Genomic DNA, 19655 nt, shown 5'->3' on the forward strand with positions numbered 1-19655 from the left:
CTAATGAAACAGCCACAGTTAACACATAATTGGAGATAATGGAGGGCTGTGAATGACTCTTTCCTCTTTCTTTAGTTCTTTCTTTCTGTGTCTGTCTTTTATTCATTCATATGCAGTTCAAACAATAGCCTGAATAAAACTAAGTATATGTTAAAATATCGTCATAATAGAGCGGGGTAGTTGCACCCACAGAGTGATACTTAAGACCAGTAAGCAGTGCAGAACCGAAAAAGTGATATACTTCTCCAGTACAGCGGTGCATGACCGAGAGAGTGATATGTGCAGGATGGACTGTAGTAGACATTGAATACTTTTCCCCCTCCTGTATAAACATTGGGACATCGAATTTAATAAACACTGATGTCCGGTGTCCAAAATGTCCAATACATCTGTGCGACTGACGGATTGGTCGGGCTCTAATATGAGGAGATGTCTGTATGAACAATATAGAGACAGAATAATTGAGGTAAAAAAGAAACAACACAATCATATTATTGATGCAGGGCATTATGTGTATGGCCATTGGCCAACATGGTGCCATGCATTTCAAATGATTACTGATAATGAATGGGTAATAGATTATCACCCAGGCAAACCGGGGAACATAGGTACGCTCCCTTTGTCATTGCTTAAGGTAAACGAACCATTTTCACAACCATCGGTATATTGCATATAGAGGAAGGAATGTCTAAAGTTATAAGTTCGTACTTTGACAGAAATACAAAATGAAGTCGCTGTTAACCACTATTTTGTAGTTAAGAGACAATTGCTGAAGTGCCTTTAGAATGTGCCATGCAAATTAAACAGCAATCTAAAGTGATTTTGCTTTTCATTGCATTTTTTTTTATTACATTGTACTGTATATGCTCCAGGTTTATTACCACCAAAGAAATGACATTTTGAGCCGGTTAGCTCAAAATGGATTGAACTAATAGCCAAAACAATGGATTGTGTGGAGTCTTGGATAAGAATAATCCAGAACCAGGCCACCTGAAAGTGGGTCAGGATATTTAATGAGTCAATTCTTTAGAGATAGAGAGAAAGAGAGTAGGTCAGAGAAATAGACATTGAGAACACACAGAGAGAGAGGGCTGTGGGCCAGTGGGGGTATTTCATGGGTTGTTGTCTGAAGAGCTTGCGGTCCCTCTAAGGAACTGTGTGCTAACGGAGGGCTAGCCCGGGGCGGGGGTGTATCTTTACCCTGCTGTGTCCATTCAGCGAAACTACAGCAGACTTCCTCTGAGGGAACCACACGTACGCACACGCACGCACGCACGCATGCACGCACGCACGCACGCACGCACACACACACACACACACACACACACACACACACACACACACACACACACACACACACACACACACACACACACACACACGTCTACCAACATCAAAGTTTCAACAACTGATGGCTAAAGCTAAAGATTGTCAGCTGCTATTTTGACATGACCTTACAACAGCACAGAACCACAAAAAGGCCACTGGATGGCACTCAGACGACATGCCAAAGAACACTGTTTCCCATCTGTTGTCTACAGCAGTTCTCAAACCTTTTAGTGCCAAGTGCCTAAAGTAAATTATCAAAATTGATATGTATTTGGCTGCGGATCCCCATCTGAAAATGCTTTGTGCCAGGGACCCCGACCAGAAGAGAAGTTTTCAAAAGTGGTTAAAGTGATTGCTGGGGACCCCCAAGGACCCCTGAGGGGCCCGCCACCCCGGGCCTTACTTTTAGAACAGCAGTGGTACAGAACTGCTGTCAAGGACCCTCAAATTAATTTGTATTTTGCCAAGGACCCCTATATGAAAATATGCTGTGCCCAGCACTATACAAAACAAAATTCACGGTGCATAGTGAGTTTGTATCAGCTATTTTCAAAAATGTAATTGATTTTCAAGCTATCTCATTTTGCTGGGGAGTGGGGACCCCTGGAACCACCTCCAAGTCCCCTGACGGTCGTCAGACCCCACTTTGTGAACCCTGGTCGACTGGTGTACAGTCCAGGCCTACAGTGAGGCGTCTGTCACACACCAACAGTTGTGAACTCACTGTGCTGACCAGAGTCACACACAAGACAGTACCCCATTCAGTGTGACTGGCGCTGATTACTGTGACAACACACTCACACTCACACACACACGGAGAGAGAGAGGGAGGGAGAGAGAGGGGGGGGGGGGGGCGGGGCGAGTGTAGATAGATATTGGAGAGAGAGAGAGAGAGAGAGCGAGAGAGAGAGAGAGAGAGTTATGAAACTCATGCTCCCTCCTGACTCCAATTTTCCGATTCATCACCCGTTACAGCAGTAGTATGATGAAGCTCGATCATATCTATCTCTTCTTTCTCAAGTTTTGACAAGTCCAGACATTTGTGCGACAAACTGAGATACTGTCACCAACATTCTACGGTTAAACTCTAATAGGCTAATGCTCGTAAAAATATAGATTGTAACGTTCCACATTCACAATGACCCGTAAACTGTTATCTGCATCCGCAGGCAGCTAACGTAAAGCGTCAACGGGAAAAGGAATGCGTGCATGGATATTCTGCAAGAGCAAGACCATAGCCACTGAACAGAAGTCTTGTTTCGAATGAACAAATTATAACAGAAAACATTTTGATGTGAAGATTAACGGGGGTGGGGCCTATACAAATGTAAATAATAAATAACATTTCCAAGGTGCAAATATAGGCTAAATTTGCCCATACAATTTGGTTAATGCCTATTCATTTTTTAAACACAAATATTAAACATGTCTATTGTCGGTATGCACGAGAGAGGTGTTCTCATTATATGTGACTGTGCATTTAAGATTTAACCCGTTAAAATGATGACAGTTATTTATTAGATTTATTTAGCTCGATCATACTGCTACAGTAGTCATTATACTTAACTGACCTGAGCCTGCATGGCTTTATCTGATGGACACGGGTTCCTGAACTGTGTAAAATTGTTGGAATAACCCAATTCAAAATCCCCAATGTGATGTCCTGTCGTTGGGGTCTGTACTTACGCCCTTGCTCTGGGGAAGCCCATTGATAAGAGGACGTCCAAATTGGATCCACATTTCACAGTTCCCGGTCGGTTCTGCCTCAGTCTCCTCGGGATGATCTTACTGTAGAGGTCCTCCTTTGCTGCCATGATTCACGGTTCCATTGATTTACAGAACAATTCATAGATGAGAGGAGATAACTGTACAGTAGTAGGCTACTGTATTAATATATAGCCTACAGGAGACTCAAAAACACACAGCGCAGCGCGACGCAGCTGTGTGAGCGCTGCTAGTTTCCCCGCCCCCGAAAGATTATGCTCAGTATTTTTGTGTTCGTGACGTGTACGCACCATTGAGACTGAGGACCACTGACTGAGGACAACGTGATAACAATTAAATTATATTGCAATTTTAAGAAAGAGAGAGAGAGAGAGAAAGAGATAAACACCAATTAAGGGGCTATTTTATGGTCAATTTTACGTTTAGAATTAGAGCCAAGGTCACATATAAATACGTGTAATACTTCACAGCAATACAGTAGAGTAGCCAATGGACATTTTCAGATGGTCTGGTCCGCACAAGTATATAAACCTGCATGTTTGAGTGCGTATTTATTTTGCATATTATTGTCTCCACCAGGCTGTCCATCTGTTTGACGTCTGTTACCAATACCAGCTAATCTCCGGCACGTTAACCTGGTTTGTGCCAAATTTGATGCTAACGTTGAACCTCTGCCACACATTTTCCAGAACAGCCTGTAGCGCCACCAGGAGTCCGACTTTTGAAAACACATTTTTTTAATACTTCTCCAGATTCTATCCAAACATCCCTCAAATCGTTACACACTATCTCTATAGTCATGTGTTCAAGATGGATCTGTCCGATATTTCATATTCCATCCTAATTGGCTAACATTGGCTTTCAAAGTTTGCAGGATTGGCCAGTTTTGAACAAAAAGCCTCAAATCATGAACTCAGCGTGCAATTTACGTGAAATCTTTCACAGACTTTCCTACTAGGCTGTATCCCACCCTTTTCATATTGGCCTGTTATAGCACCACCAACAAGTGGATTTTTGCAAGACAGATTTTTGGAACAAAATGCCTCAAATCCAATTGCCATCCAAGGCTTAAGAAGAAATGTCACCCTTTTCACATTGGCCTATTATTGCACCACCAGGAGGCCACAACCTGACTTGCCCTGGTGGAGACCTGTGCCCCGAGGGACACTTTATCTAGTTAATGCATGCATCTGGAAGTATGAGATTATGGTCGGGACAGTGTTTCATTGTAAAAGATGAAATGATGCCATGACAAAACACATAAAAAATGACACTGTACAGTACAGTATTTTATATAGAAATCACATTAAATCTACAAAAATTACATTCCACATTCAACCCTTACACATGATGTATTGTGGAATGATGTCTCTGTGTTGATTCAAATTAATGTTATGTCATACATTATAATTATAAACATACTGTTCACATCATCTGTCACCATAGATCTATATTATAGATTATAAACATACTGTTCACATCATCTGTCACCATAGATCTCTGGCACATTGATTCAACTGTGATGATGAGGTGAAGTGCTGGCAGTTGGATTATATGGAACAATCATACAGAACACATAGCCTGCCTCTTGGAAAGCTTGTCTCATCGCCACCTAGTGGATAAAGTATTAGAATCACAATCAGAAAGAGTTCATTGGCAGACCAGGCAGATTATGGTCATACTGTAGCCTACATACAGTACAAGGATACAGTACAAGGAATTAAACTACAAATCGAATCTGATGCTAGTGAGTTCTATGAACAATGATTCTATTATAAGGGAATATATAAGTGCCCTGCTGCTAATGTGGATGGTGTCTTTAAAGTAGCCAATCAGAAGCAGAATATAGACAACCACATCAAACAGGTTAAATATACAGCAGGGTTTGAGTAATCCCACAATGGTTGGTTATCCATCCTACCAGGAAGTTTGACACAGGTGGAAGGCAGACACCGCCAGGTGAATGTAATGAACTTCCTGGTACGAATGGAAAACAGTCCTGGAAGTCTGAGCCTGGATTATAGTTAAGTAACTCAGCACTGTCACACAAACAGTATAACACTAACCTGACTCCGTAGTATAACACAGCACAATGTTCCAGTATCAGTTACATTTTTAAACTGATTTGAGAACTATTTGTTCAGAGCTGACATGGCAACAATATTTTCAGAGTCTAAACTATATTTACAAATACATGTGACACATATATTGTTCAGATAGCTAATGTAGAGTCTTGGCTTTCTAGATTATAGTTTTGGAAGAGAATATGTCAGAGCTGGCCCAGACAGCTGGTGTAGCTGTCTGGGTATCTAGACTTCTAATGCCGCCTGACAGCGTGTTGCGGGTTCAACTCCCGATCCTGACGACCTTTGCTCCCCATTTCCTGTCATTCTACTATCTCTATAAATAAAGGCAGAAAAGCCCCCAAAAATATCTTAAGAATCTCAATGTCAGAGCTAACAGGAACCCTGGGCAGCTCCCTGTTGCTGGTCAATGTGATGGTTAATTTCTACACAGTCATACGATAGACTATTGTTGGTTTATTGGTTAAAGAGATCCAATTATTATACCCAGTTGATCATATTATTATCTGAATCATTAATGTTAAATAAGAGCCAATTATTTAAAGGCATAATGTGATTAAATACAAATTTATTATACATTTTTAATATATCAGGATATTGATTCATCCATGTTTAACCTTTAATCTGTATGACTAAATTATGACAATTACACAAATACACCCACCATATGTCCGATTGTCCGTAACTATGTATTCCCAATACAGCACCAAACGCTCCACAGATTTGAGCATGTTGATAAGACACCTAAAAATTGACGCTCAGGAGATGGAAAGTAAGTAAGGAAAACGGAAGTATCAGAAGGGAGGTCAAGAGGCCCCCCTGCATCATGAGTTCAATATTTTCTATATGTTGTATGTGTGTACTATGCTTTGTCCTGTAGGTTACCTCTCTGACTAAAATGACCATCACATAACCCAGAGGAAAAGCAGAAGTACAGAGGCGAACATACAGAAAATCGTCATCTGGAATCCACCGTTTTGACTTTATGTTAACTGTATAAAATGGGCAGGGAAAGCATTTGACCAGTGCGCAGACTTCACAAACTGACACTTGGTGATTGTACTTAATCTGCAAGGGATAGAATTCTGACGCCCATGAGATCTCATGTAATTCATTTCATATTCATTCTATTATTCAATCTGTAATACTGACGAGTAAGACGCGCAAACGCGGGAAGCGAACGCAGCTCGTACATACCGTATTTGGGTTTTGGACGTATAGCTGCTTTGGGGACTCCTTATATGGTTATGGCTGAGTCATGGTGACGTAACAGCGGGACAGACACTTGCATCAATCACAAACAAATCACTCAGCTCCATATATGGGCACAAAAGCGGGACAGACAGACAGACACACAGACAGACAGACAGACAGACATGATCTGCTAGGTCTCATAGTAAGTGCTCACTGCGTTCGCAATTAAATGATGTTAAATCCTTAATACCTTTGTCCGTTCTTAAACTTCACCAACTTAAAGGACGCGCAGAGATAGCGTGCTCCATGAGGGTTTTTCTAAAGTATCTCACTGCACTATTTGTATGTTGTTATCAAGAGCCTATCTCCATCACTATGAATCAGGCTACCAGTGGCTTTCTTACCAGTTTAGTTTGGTCCAGACACAATCCCACGACTGCTCCTCCACTGCCTGGTAGCTTCACAGCCGAGCCGAACTGCAGAAAGGAGGGAAAAATAGCCTTTGAAAATTGGAACAAGAACTTTTGAATATATTTTTGATATATTTTGCACTCTCCCCCAGGTGAACCCCAGGTTCAGAGGGAGAGCAGCGGCGCACTGCCCAGGATTACAGCTTAAGCAATGAAACATATTAACTATAAATATAATTTCTGTATGTGATTAATGTGTGCTGTTGGAAGTACCAAAGCAGTACTGTCTCTCAGTACCTGCATGGCCAATTGTACCATCTTGAGGTTCCCAGGACCTAGGCATTCGTCTGTGTAGACAGACCTGTAGAAACAATCAAACACAAACAGTACATTTGTCTGTTAGCGAAACCACTTAAACACTAGGTACCAGTAAGACGCCCTGAGGGCGAGAAGCGACCTTGTGTGCACGCATCCGCCTGGGTGACGTCAGACTGCGAGCAAGCGCTGGTTCCATCAACATATGGAATGAATTCTGTACTGGCCATATATGGAGCGTGACTTGAGTGTACAGGGTTTGATGAGGTCAGATAAACAAGAGTTTCTGGCCAGCTCCATATATATGCAGATATAGGTGATGATCCAGTCTTATCCATGTATGGTTATCCAGGGTTAGATGAGGTCAGTGTTGTGATCTTCTGCTGGGGCAAACATCCGCTTGGGTGACGGCAGACTGCTCAGCGAGTGCTGTCGCTTTGGCATGGGATCAACTTTGACCAAAAAAATGAACAAGAAACAGGTATGGTCAGGGTTAATGGCCATATAGAGAGTAGAGGGTTTGATGATGTCAGATTGACATATGCGTGATCATATTATCGAGACGTGATGTCACGATGCGTGACCATTGACTGACTGAAGAGGAGAGCTGCATGAGCCTGGAGAACCACCATGTACTATGTACGTATTGGCGAATGATAATGAAGAGAGGCTGAGTATGGAGAAATACCTGACTGTTGCGTCTGCATCGCAATGCTCGCTCAATATACTGTATTTTCACTGTATTTTCGACCACAATTGATTGCTTACCTCCGCAGTTCAAAGTTCTGGTTCATCAGCTGGGCTAGCTTGCTCCAGTCTCTGGCCTGCAGAGCTGCCCTGTAAAGCCAGGACACCAAAGAAACAACAGGAGATGATTCATTCCGCTTTGTATTTTTGTTATGCAGCAATGTGTGGCAGCCAGGCCTATCTTTCTGTTTCTTTCTTTAAAAAAAATAACGAGAACAGATGGGCAGATCTTCGCTAAACATGGTCGGAATGATAAGACCCTGACTATAAAGAGCCTAAAGAAATTATTGACTTTCAGGTTTACAAGTTAGCTAAGCCCCGCCCTCTCCCACTTAGACACTCCCACTTGGACACTTTCTAGCCAGGCGCATTCATTCCAATGTAAATATCATGGATTTTACACATTAAATACTGGTTAATTTTTGGAACCAGACCTTCAAAATCTCTTCAAATCCATCAACATGAAGGCCTGCCATATGCACTGGAAAAATATGTGCGTGACATTTCTATTTTAAAACAATGTTTTATCAAACATTGTTTTAAAATAGAAATGTCCACCAATAGTTTTTCTATATTATAGAGTTTTTCTATATTATAGAAAAACTATTGGTAGAGTTTTCTCTAACCCATGTTATGCTTAGCTGTGAATGTGATTGGACCATTGCAGTTTGGGGAGGGGCTTAGCTATAGGTCAATTGAGAGGCAGAACTAGACATGTTTATTGCAGGATTTGCAGCCCCAGGTTTGTTTAATTCAGAAAATGTCAGAAAGCTAAAAGGGAGACATAGGAGTGGCACAGGCAAGAAGCAATATGGCAACAGACCCCCCCCCCCCCATCTGGATATGTTGTTGGTATTAACCACTTGAATGTACACTACTTGTGTGTAGTTACATTTTGTGTATATATAGCGTAGAACTGATCCAAAAAGCTCTGAACCAACCTGGCGTTATCGGTGAGCTCAGCAAATGACTTCATGGCTTCAACCACCAGAGGCTCCCCTGACCAAGAGAGGTTAAGATACAAGCAGTTCATTCATAATGCCAGTATCCCTAATTGTACTGTTTTTGTCATGAATAAAAAAAAGTTAAAAACAATTGATAACAAAAAAGATACAAGCAGTTAAACAGACAGAAATAAATTGCACAACAGCTGTATGCCTTAAGTAGTTTGGGGTTCAGTGCTTTGCTCAAGGGCATTTGAGCCTTGATATGGCTCACTGCAGATGTAACATTAGCCACTCTTGTGTTCTCGTCTTAGCTGAAATGCACATAGTAAAATCCTATGTTCATAATTCATTTGAAACTCCAAAATCAGACTTTTGCACACCTACAACAGGCAAAATATAAATTTCTCATTAAATATGCCTTTAAATAATCCACGGTGTCTCAATTTGTGTCCTGCAAGGCTGCAACCCACTTTTGGGTCACAGAGTATTTTGGCAGTGTCCTGCTAGCAGGAAACTGAAACAAGGCCAATGTGTCTGTGAACCAGGTGAACAGATGAAGTGTACCACTGAGCCAGCGCTGCCGGACATTGCTGTGAATGCGTCCAGAATCACTGGGGTCACTCAGGTACGCTAACCAGAATGGAGGAAGACTCATCATGTCCATCTCTACGTACTCCCCTGAGGATATTTGTGGAACACACAAAGAAGAAAAAAAAACTCATCATTTCACAGGTTTAAGAATATTCATGTTATTTCAGATTTCTGAAACAGGATGGGAGATATGTGAAAGGAGGGCGATGATGTGCTGAGACAAGGTGTGATGTGTGAAGGAGAATGTTTGCAGGTTGGTGGACTGTTCAGCCGTACAACAGCAGTATTACCATAGCCCCTTTCATCCATTAGCTGCTTGCTGAAATCCATGTAGACCAAACCTTCATACACCTGTAAAGAGCAGAGCAGTAATGACTTTCTGTCATCAGAACAGTGAAAATCAGAGACAAGATCATAGATAGTATAAAAGTAGATAGTAGATCACTATCTATACTATACAGTATATGTGTGTGTGACTGTGTGTGTGTGACTGACTGTGTGTGTGTGTGAGTCAGGCCTAGGCCTGACTCACACCTTCACAACAGATTGATGTATAGCTGATGCATGAGACTTGTTTACTGATGCAAGCTCGCAATGCATTTCCAATAAGAGTCACATGGTTTGACACAACATTTTTGTTGTATGAGGGGGAGGGGGCAGTCGAAACACAGCCGAAAGTCGTACAACAAAAATGTTGTGTCAAACCATGTGACTTCCATTGGAAATGCATTGGGGCGGCCATGACACTTACCCTTTGTTTACATCTATCTAGCATGCATCAATGTTGTATGCTAGATCGAAAGGTGTGAGTGAAGCCCTATGGTTGCTGACCTGCACAACTCGGTCCTGTAGGCCCGCTGTGATGAACAGCTCATCTGTCTCCACGTTAAGAATGAAGTTGGCTCTGGTCGGTTTAGGGAGGTCCTGAGGTAGAAGAATGTCAACATAAATGACAATAACAGATGAATGTTATTGGTTTAGATTTTGTTGTCGACTTGTCGTTCTAGAAGAATAATAATAAAACTTTATTTGTATAGCACCTTTCATGACATGAAATGCAGCTTAAAGTGCTTTACAGAACAATGGAGAATAAAAGAAAAGCAAGGCAACGACATTAAAAAACAAGCAGTAATGCAATAGAATACAGTGAGGACATGAATAACAGAAATAAATAAAAGATCAATTAAAAGCAATGTTGTAGAGGTGGGTCTTGAGCTGAGCTTTAAAAATGTCTACAGAGGCTGCCTGACGAAGGTACAGTGGGAGCTTGTTCCATGCCGACGGCCCGTAGAAGCAAAAAGCTGCTTCCCCGTATTTTTTAGTTGCCATTTTTTGAGGCAAAGCGAGCAGGCCAGCAGTGGAAGACCTTAGGGGGGCGGTTTGGGACATATTTAGGCAGGCAGTCATGTAGGTAGGAAGGTGCGAGACCATTGAGAGCTTTATAGACAAGTAAAATAATTTTAAAATCAATCCTAAAAACAACCGGAAGCCAGTGCAGTGATGCCAAAACTGGAGTAATATGTTCTCTCATCTTAGTTCTAGTTAAAACTCTGGCTGCTGACAGTTGTAATCTGTCAGTTGTTTTCTTAGGCAGTCCTGAAAAAAGTGCATTGCAGTAATCAAGCCGAGAAAAAACAAAGGCGTGGATTAGCGTTTTTGCATCGTCCAAGGACAAATAGGATCTGATTCGTGCAATATTTCTAAGGTGAAAAAAGGCAATCTTGGTAACATGATTAATGTGTGAATTAAAATTCAATTCAGAATCAATAATAACCCCCAGGTTCTTTACTGTACTGTTACTTTCTACAGTCAGGTTACCAAGTCTGCTTATTATTGTTCTCACTCATCCAACATTTGATGCTAGACAGACAGGTCAACAGCGGGTCTAAAGCACAGGGATCATCTGGAGCCACAGAAAGATATAATTGGGTATCATCAGCATAGAAATGAAAATTGACTCCGTGATTGGTAATGAGGCCAATGGCAGTATTTACAAGGAGAAAAGCAGAGGGCCAAGAATCGAGCCCTGCGGAATACCAGAACTGATGTCGTGTTTGTCTGAGTCAAACTCGGCTAGATTGACAAAGTAACTTCTGTTTGATAGGTAGGAGGAAAACCAGGACAGGGCCGTACCAGACAGGCCTATCCAGTGCTCCAGACGCTGTATTAAAATTGAATGATCAATCGTGTCAAATGCAGCCGTTAGATCTAGAAGTAAGAGAACGGATACATGTTTCTTGTCAGCAGACACCCTAAGATCATTCATTACTTTTACAAGTGCTGTTTCTGTGCTGTGACCTTTCCTAAAGCCAGATTGGAATTTGTTGTGCACATTATTGTTCTGTAGAAACACATCCAATTGATGAAAGATGCATTTTTCTAAAACCTTGCCCAGAAAGGGTAGATTTGAAATGGGTCGATAGTTACCCAAAACAGAGGGATCAAGATTGCTCCAGAGACAAGAACACACATGCATAAATAAAACTTGGGGAAATAGTCTAACATCCTTACACTGTCTGTGATGTTGTAGAATTTCATAAGACACTTCAGGGTAGCTGACACGATGGCACTGGAAATTAAGATTAAAATAGTCTTTAATACTGTATGTAGCTTCAAAAACCCAATTTATCTTAGTTGATCTATGCAAGTAACAAAGTCAACAGGATTCTTTACCTGCTTCCAGCAAGGCCCTGCAGCAAAACAGAGACAGGGACAATTGATGATTAGAGAAAAGCTCTTGTAACAATGACCAGCAAAAACTGTGGTTTATTTATATTTACAAAAGCCTCTTTCATACAATTACTGAATCTTTAATTTATTCATTGGGCTATAATCTGTGTTGACTAAGCTCGATCTTCTCAGATCCTCACCACTTGTCTAGGAATGTTGGTGTCGTACTTGAGCGTGAAGTTCTGCTTCGTCAAAGTAATACTGAGACACAGGAAATTGTATTTTACTTAGATGATCAATAGACAATGAGAAATATCAAACTCCTGGACAGTTATTAGTTAGAGCCAAGTGTCACCTGTCCTACCCTTGTTTGAAGCAAAACTGATAAAACTTTTTACAGGTAGCCTGAAGCAATCTCAGACCTCCCAGGTACCTGAAATAGATTGACATTGATTTATAATACATTAAGACATTATTGAGATAGACTTGGTTTCTGTCAGGCATCACTCTCTTCTCACCAGCACTATGACACCAATTACTGCACGTTTGTCACTGTTCCACCACACAAAAAGCATCCCATTCCTTATGGTTAAGATGTGAATTTAAAGTAAAGGAGTGAAGGGACAGAACCACATCCACTATGCTGCGTACAGTACATTGTGTACACACCCTTCCTTGCGGCTGATGAAGAACAGATCTTGCAGGCTTCCAAACTCTGTGGGGTCGTTGAGTGGGTGAGGCAGTAGAACCTGGAACACATACATACATCCATTATGTTTACAGAACATAATATCTCATAATCTCTCTCTTTCTTTACGTTATCTCTCATAATGTTTGTCACTGGCCCTGTACACATAAGGACCAAATGTCCTCACCAGAATAGAAACACAAGTAAGTCCTCCTAGTTGGAGTACATTTTCTACAATAATTAGTATTCCCGTTCTGCCGTGCAATGAAGATGAAGTTACAGTAAAGTTATGACTGGATGCACACGCAGATCCGACACACCAAAGATCCGACATGTGGGAACAGCGGTCGAACATGCGCTGCTCCATGCTTGCGGTTAGGGTTTGAGGTAGGTTGTCGGTCTAATGACACTCGGACCAATAGTATGTCGTAACTAAAGCCTGTACCCGTTATGACAGCTAAGATGAATGAATGCAAGTCAATTAAAGGTTCTTGATATAGTGTCAGTGTGTGTGTGTGTGTGTGTGTGTGTGTGTGTGTGTGTGTTACCAGAGTTTGGCTCTCCACCAGGGTAACTTCAGCCCAGAAGTTGCAGATGGACATAGCGATGGTTTTTCCATTGAATCCATCAGAGGGGTTTCCCATGAGTCCCACCCTGTGAAGAACCCAGGGACCATATCAGCCTTGACATGTTGAAAACACATTGATAATATAGTACAGTATGTGTGTGGGTGGGCTGGATATTTAAACAGATTGCACCAATTTCCAAAGGTGCAGTGGAGGCTATACAGTAGAATACCATGCTGTATGAATATTATGAATATGTTGTGTGGATGACTGGATGTGTTACCTGGCGTATGATCGACATACGATTGGATTAGCAGGATTGTTCTGCTGCTTGGTAGAGTAATGAGTGAGCCATTTGGTGTAGTCTGAGAGACCCTGCCATGGCAACACAAAACAACCAGAAATTAATAGTCAAATAACTGGTAACACACTGTCTGTCTATCTGTCTGTCCGTCCGTCTGCTTAAGTGCACTTGAGCAAGACACCGTCTCCATAATAGGCTACTGTAGACAGGGGACAGAAGGATGGAAAATGTAATTTCCGTTCTGATCAATACAAATAAAATCCTGAATAATCTACTACACACTACACGGCGAGCGCGTCCTAACATTTGTAGATTTATGATTTTGCAAATAATTGTCCAATTCCAACTCCACTATATAGACCGATTAGTATTTCCCTTTCATTCCATTGCTTACAAACGGGAAACGTAATGTTTCTGACATTTGAAAGCATTGAAACATAAATGGCAAAGCCAGGTGTAGAAATGTCATGCTATTTAGTATAACTCTTAAGTAAAGGTACTGACCACTTGTCCAATGAGTTGGAAACCTGTAGGTAACTTCATTCCAAACACCTCCAGCTGCCTCTCATTTATAAGCCATTCCTGGAGAGTCAGGAAACACAGGAAGTCAATTATTATTAGTATTTCTTTATGAATATTGTCGGTATTACTGTGAGGTGAAGTGGAGTACATGTTACATGCTCACAGGTCATATGACCTCACATGGGGCGTGGAAAGTGTATTGAATGTGGAAAATGTTCCGTTTACAAACCCAGAATCGTCCAAAGCTCCTGTGTTTGGCTAGTGGCTGCAGAGCCAGGAACTCAGAGATGTATGGTAACGTGCTGCTACGGAAACAGTAGAACACCACACTGGCCAATCGGGATGCCGTCACGCCCTCCTTGGGCTTCTCCAAGAAGCGCGTTATCCTGATACAGAAACCATAGAAAAAGTACTGTGACTACAATGCAAAGTGGAATTTACACAACATCACCTATGATCCAACTCCTGTGTGGCTCTGAGTTTTTCTATATCAAAGTATATTGAAAAAGATTTGATAATTAATTGTATTTTGTTCATTAGCTTTAAAGCAATCTACAGTTTTTTCCTTAATTTACTTTTGTTTGTTTAACTTTTGTTTGTTTTTACTGTAACCTGATTATTTAAATACTGGCCAACTGATCAGACACAGGTGTGATAAGTTAATTGATCAGACCTGTGCATTAATTGTTCGCACCTGTGTGTGTTGGGGCAGACCTCCACAATCCCCCTGGAGCTGCTCTTCTCTCCTTCCTCAAGCTCATAGTATATGGCCACTTCTCCAGGCTGCAGAGCACAGCCACACACCATACAGTGTTCATTTTATTCTGAGAGTGTACACATAAGGGTCTAATTGAAAACTCTCAAATGGATAATCCTTTTGGACTTTGCCTCTATCGATACAGCAAATGGAAATCAATAATGTAAATGTATTTCCACGATCCAAAACATCCTGTAATTTGTTGATTAGAATCTCATGAGATTAAATTGATCAAATTGCAAGTTTCAACATTATTCTAATAGCACAAACATGTCACACAAATTTGCCATTGCAACATGTTGTGTGTCCCCCCCCCCTCTCTCTCTACTACCGTCCGTTGTCTTTGAAGTAGAGACCTGCGGATGGAGAATTTAGCCGCGGTTAACCGCAGTTTAGGGTGGATTTGGCTCATTAAAATGTATTATAAATTAATATTGGATAAACCACGGGTTAAAAAAATGCGGGAAATAAATTAATAGCATCTATCTATAGGCTTTGAAAACGCACAAAATCTCGCAATGTGCAACACCCGCGGTCGGATAACGGGTGGATTATAAATATGCACACACAGATTCAGGTGACAAAAAAGCTCATCCGCAGGTCTCTACTATGAATCTCTGAATGGTTCAGGGCCAAATTATGTTCCTGATCTTGTACATAATCATGAACCATCCAGATCTCTCAGACCATCTGGGAAAGGTCTGCTTTCTGTCCCTAAAACAAAAAATAAACGTGGGGAAGCAGCATTTAGTTTTTATGCACCTGGAACAAACTCTGAAGGTCTGCTTCCAGTCTTATTCTAATTTCTTTCTCTTCTGCACTGTAACTGTATCTGTTATGTTTTACTTATTTTGTTTCATGTACCCTAATGTCATTGTATAATTGTGTTTCCTTTGCTTGATGTTCTGTGTAAAGCAGACTGAATTGCTTAGTTTTTGATATACTGTACGTATAAAACTGTCTTGCCTTGACTTTCTCTCTCTCTCTCACACACACACACACACACACACACACACACACACACACACACACACACACACACACACACACACACACACACACACACACACACACACACACACACACACACACACACACTCACACATCTATCTGTCTGTCTGTCTGTGACTCTGTAGAGGACATGCAGAATCCCTCGTGTTTGGGATGTACTTGTCCTGTACTGCATAATGTGTACAAGTTTGACAAAATAAAAATACACAAAACCAACAAATTGAGAATTCTACCTTTGACCTGAAGAAGCGTATGACTTGAGCGATGTCAAAGTTGTGGTCTGCACAAAGCATGTCTCCTGCAATCTGCTCACCAACACAATACAACACAACACACTGCCATAACACAATACAATAACATAACACTAGCACAACAAACAACACCTTCATAAACATAACATTACATAACATCACAACACCATCACAATATCACAACACTAAACGTTAAACGACAGTTTAGAATTTTGTTTAAAAGTGAAAGTGGTTAAGTGTGTCTGTGGGTTTTATAGATATTGAACAAAATAAAAGAGCTTGTGACAAAATAATAACTACATTGGATCCACCGGAACACAGGTTCTTTTTTCCATTTCCTGAAAAGTAACAATTTTGGGACAAAACGGAAGGTTTCCGCCCGACAGCAATGTAAAAACACAACACCATCATACTGTATAGTAGACCAGTGGTTCTCAAACCTTTTTAGCTAAGGTCACCCCCTATATAATGTTTTTCATCCACGGCACCCCTGAATTATTATTGTTACTTTATGCCATATTACGGTAGGTAAATAATAGAGAGAGAGAGAGAGAGAGAGAGAGACAGAGAGTGACACAGAGAACCTCAGAGGCATAGAGACAGCAGACCGTACCACCATGATGTCATCCTGCAGCTTGCGGCTGCGGATGGCCAGCTCCAGGTCAGCCACGCCCCCCAGGCGGTCGTCCAGCGTGGTGCTGCCGTCGTTCACCACGTTCTCCACTGGGAAGTCGTTGGCTGTCGCCCAGCGCTCATAGTGCTTGTACCTGCAACCATAAAACCACACCATCTAACCCATTCTGACCCGAGGTCAGATTCTAAAAATGTCTTCTACATCCTGACAGTTTTCATTCTGACCCGAGATCAGATTCTAAAAATATAATATAATATAATATAATATATAATAATAAATATGTCAGTCGCTCTTCGATTTTTCAAAAATAGCAGACCTACAAGCTCGTAGCGCGCCGCTCGTAGCGCGCCACTCGGTGGCACGCTATGAAGATCTTGTAGATCTGCTATTTTTAAATAGCTAAAGCATAACATGATGCTAACACCAAAAGGGGTTTCCGCGCAAAATGGGTTAAGACACTGTTTCTCTGTGTCAGGTCCGAGAACCACCAAGGGTCCAATGGACCCTTACGGGTCTGTAATTCTGAGAGTTAATGCAAATACAATGTAGATTGGTTTTCCTTTCCTGTATGGTATAGTAGAGTAATTTTGTCAATATTTTTGTCTGAAATTTCTTTATAAATTTTCAAGGGGGTCCGCACATTTTTTTATTTATATGGATTAGGCCACGGACCCCCATTTGATACAAATGTGTATCTCTGGGACCCTAATCTACACTGAAAATTAAATCAAATTGTACAAATGGAACCAAAATGGTTTATACACTTTTACAGACCAAAGGCTGAGGTGCCTTTGAGCAAGACACAACACACCGGCAAGATGCTGCCTGATCCTGTGGTTGGGGTCAAACCCCCACGTGGAGGGGAGCAGAGAACAGAAAATATGCAAAGGAAGGCTCTTCCACCATCAGCTGAATATCGCGTATCTATTCTCCACATTTAAAAAAATTATGTTTTTTGATCAATGCCCTACTTCACCATACAAGAGTGTCAACCAAAAGTAGTGAAAATTGCAAGCTCACAATGTGAGCTTGTAGATCGGCAATTTTCACTATTTCTGAAAGGTTTTGTTCCATTTCCTGGTTTTGGACATGAGATTTACACCCAACAGCGATGAGATTGTTTATGAATACTTATAATATTAGATTAATGAGCAGTTCTACTCACTTGTCTGCATTCGTGACCAGATAGACATCAGTGAACAGCTGACGCCTGGAGAGAAATGTGAGATGCGTACAGTATTTATGTATTTGTTAGGATCCCCATTAGCTGTGGCCTAAAGCACAGCTAGTCTTCCTGGGGTCCACATATAAAAACAATGCATAAAACACATTTGAAAAAGAAAACAAGAAAATACATTTTACATTATTTATATAGTCCATATATACTAAATAATTTCATGAAGACAAATACAAATGCATTAAACAATCTAGTGAATGAAATCCACATAGTGAGAAAAGTTGACACTGCTTGACATCCTATAAATATATTCCCAGGTATTTGTATCAATTTGGTCATTAGCAAGTGGCAAGGAATTCCATGTTTTCCTTGCTCTGTACTCTACTGTGCTCAGACTTCAAGACATTAGTGTTCACCTTTATACAAATAAGTGAAAACCGGCCTTGTGTTGCCTGTCTGGTGGCATAATCTGCACATGACTCTAAATTGTGTTTCAGCTGACTGTACCCAAATGATTGAGTTTTGGATTGTAAAACCTTCCATGTTGAAAGTAGCAGTGCAGCAGTCATTTTGTCTTCAACTTTTAGCCTTTCTAAATGGAAGTGCATAGTGTTGAACTGTTGATGTTAGGTCTATATTGGAATTCAGTAGAATTCAACCTTTGCAACAGGACAGATTAGAATGGGGCAAAAATCCCACCAAAATGTAATATGATAGAAATGAAGCACCTTTCGAAGAAATGAAAATAAATGGCTTAGTAGTACAACAATCTGTACTCGCCACTTGAACGTACGTATTGACAGTTTCCCACCAAAAGTCCAGTATTTTCTTTCCTCCTACCCCAGGCAGGAGGGCCTTAGGGACCCCGGTCAGGTGGCCGTACAGGCCTGTGTCATCGTTCTGTGAGATGAGAGTGGTGTGAGTGACTTCACCAAGTTCACCATACTTTTATTTGCATTTTACAGTATGCAGAATGGGTATTACATGTAGGCCTAATTAAAACAAATAATCAATAATGGTAGGCTATTGTGTGGCCACTGGAATTGAGGGACCACTATATCCATGTGTGTCAGCGTATCTATGAATGTCAGAATAAAATAAATCTATGATTTATTGATCCAAGGTTAAGGGACACTAGCTCCTCAGAGATCCACATACAAGTTTGAATGTTTGTTTCAAATTACTTTTGATAGGGGATATAGGCTAACCATGGCAAAGTAATTATGGTTAGGTTATGCTTTACAATGACCCTATTCTAAATATACATTGTAAACCCGCCTTCTCCTTCCCGTTTCAACTGCGCGCTTCTAAACTTGTAATTCAGTATAAATTGCATCTCAGTTTATGCACAAAATTGTAGTCTACTTCATTGAGCCTGCCCTGATCACCTGAAGTTAGCAGCCTGCAGCTACACACATATACGTGCGCGCGCGCACGCACGCACGCACGCACACACACACACACACACACACACACACACACACACACACACACAAAGAAAGTACTATATAATGTGAGCTTTGCACCCAACCTATAAACCTAGCTACCTACGGACGGTACCTCTCTGCCTCCACCACCGGAGAAACTTACCTTTATTTGGGTTTCCAAAACGGTGCCGTGGCCGGCCACCACTAATATACAGATCATTGACAGCGCCTGAGAGTTGGTTAGTGTGTGACGTGAGTATTTGTATCTTCTGACTGTAGTACACGAAAAACGGAATGAAAATGCTT

The 19655-nt window shown here is 41.2% G+C and overlaps 2 protein-coding genes across 2 annotated transcripts in view; both read right to left on the reverse strand.

The window, feature by feature from the left end:
* The window catches only part of LOC308321158 (ubiquitin-associated and SH3 domain-containing protein B-like), a 32232-nt gene extending 28976 nt beyond the window's left edge, over nucleotides 1-3256 (reverse strand). Inside the window, exon 1 of the mRNA XM_080771992.1 lies at nucleotides 3016-3256. Within this exon, the coding sequence (XP_080628118.1) occupies nucleotides 3016-3143 (128 nt within the window). The 5' untranslated portion in view covers nucleotides 3144-3256. The remainder of the gene's footprint in view (nucleotides 1-3015) is intronic.
* A 1132-nt stretch (nucleotides 3257-4388) lies between these two features.
* gkup (glucuronokinase with putative uridyl pyrophosphorylase) lies at nucleotides 4389-19644 on the reverse strand. The gene is made up of 23 exons (XM_080771909.1): nucleotides 19513-19644; nucleotides 18716-18822; nucleotides 17911-17955; nucleotides 16725-16878; nucleotides 16094-16165; nucleotides 14787-14875; nucleotides 14322-14478; nucleotides 14075-14152; nucleotides 13550-13641; nucleotides 13249-13354; nucleotides 12682-12761; nucleotides 12377-12445; nucleotides 12213-12273; nucleotides 12016-12032; nucleotides 11854-11911; nucleotides 10174-10266; nucleotides 9633-9693; nucleotides 9316-9429; nucleotides 8746-8803; nucleotides 7826-7894; nucleotides 7040-7103; nucleotides 6737-6808; nucleotides 4389-4666 (listed from the first exon to the last, which is right to left on the reverse strand). The coding sequence occupies exons 1-23, from the start codon at nucleotides 19567-19569 to the stop codon at nucleotides 4568-4570; spliced, it is 1872 nt and encodes a 623-aa protein (XP_080628035.1). The 5' UTR covers nucleotides 19570-19644; the 3' UTR covers nucleotides 4389-4567.
* Between the last annotated feature and the right edge of the window lie 11 nt (nucleotides 19645-19655).

The sequence above is a fragment of the Protomyctophum bolini genome, assembly GCF_963924005.1.
Source record: "Protomyctophum bolini genome assembly, chromosome: 9".
NCBI classification, from domain to species: Eukaryota; Metazoa; Chordata; class Actinopteri; order Myctophiformes; family Myctophidae; genus Protomyctophum; species Protomyctophum bolini.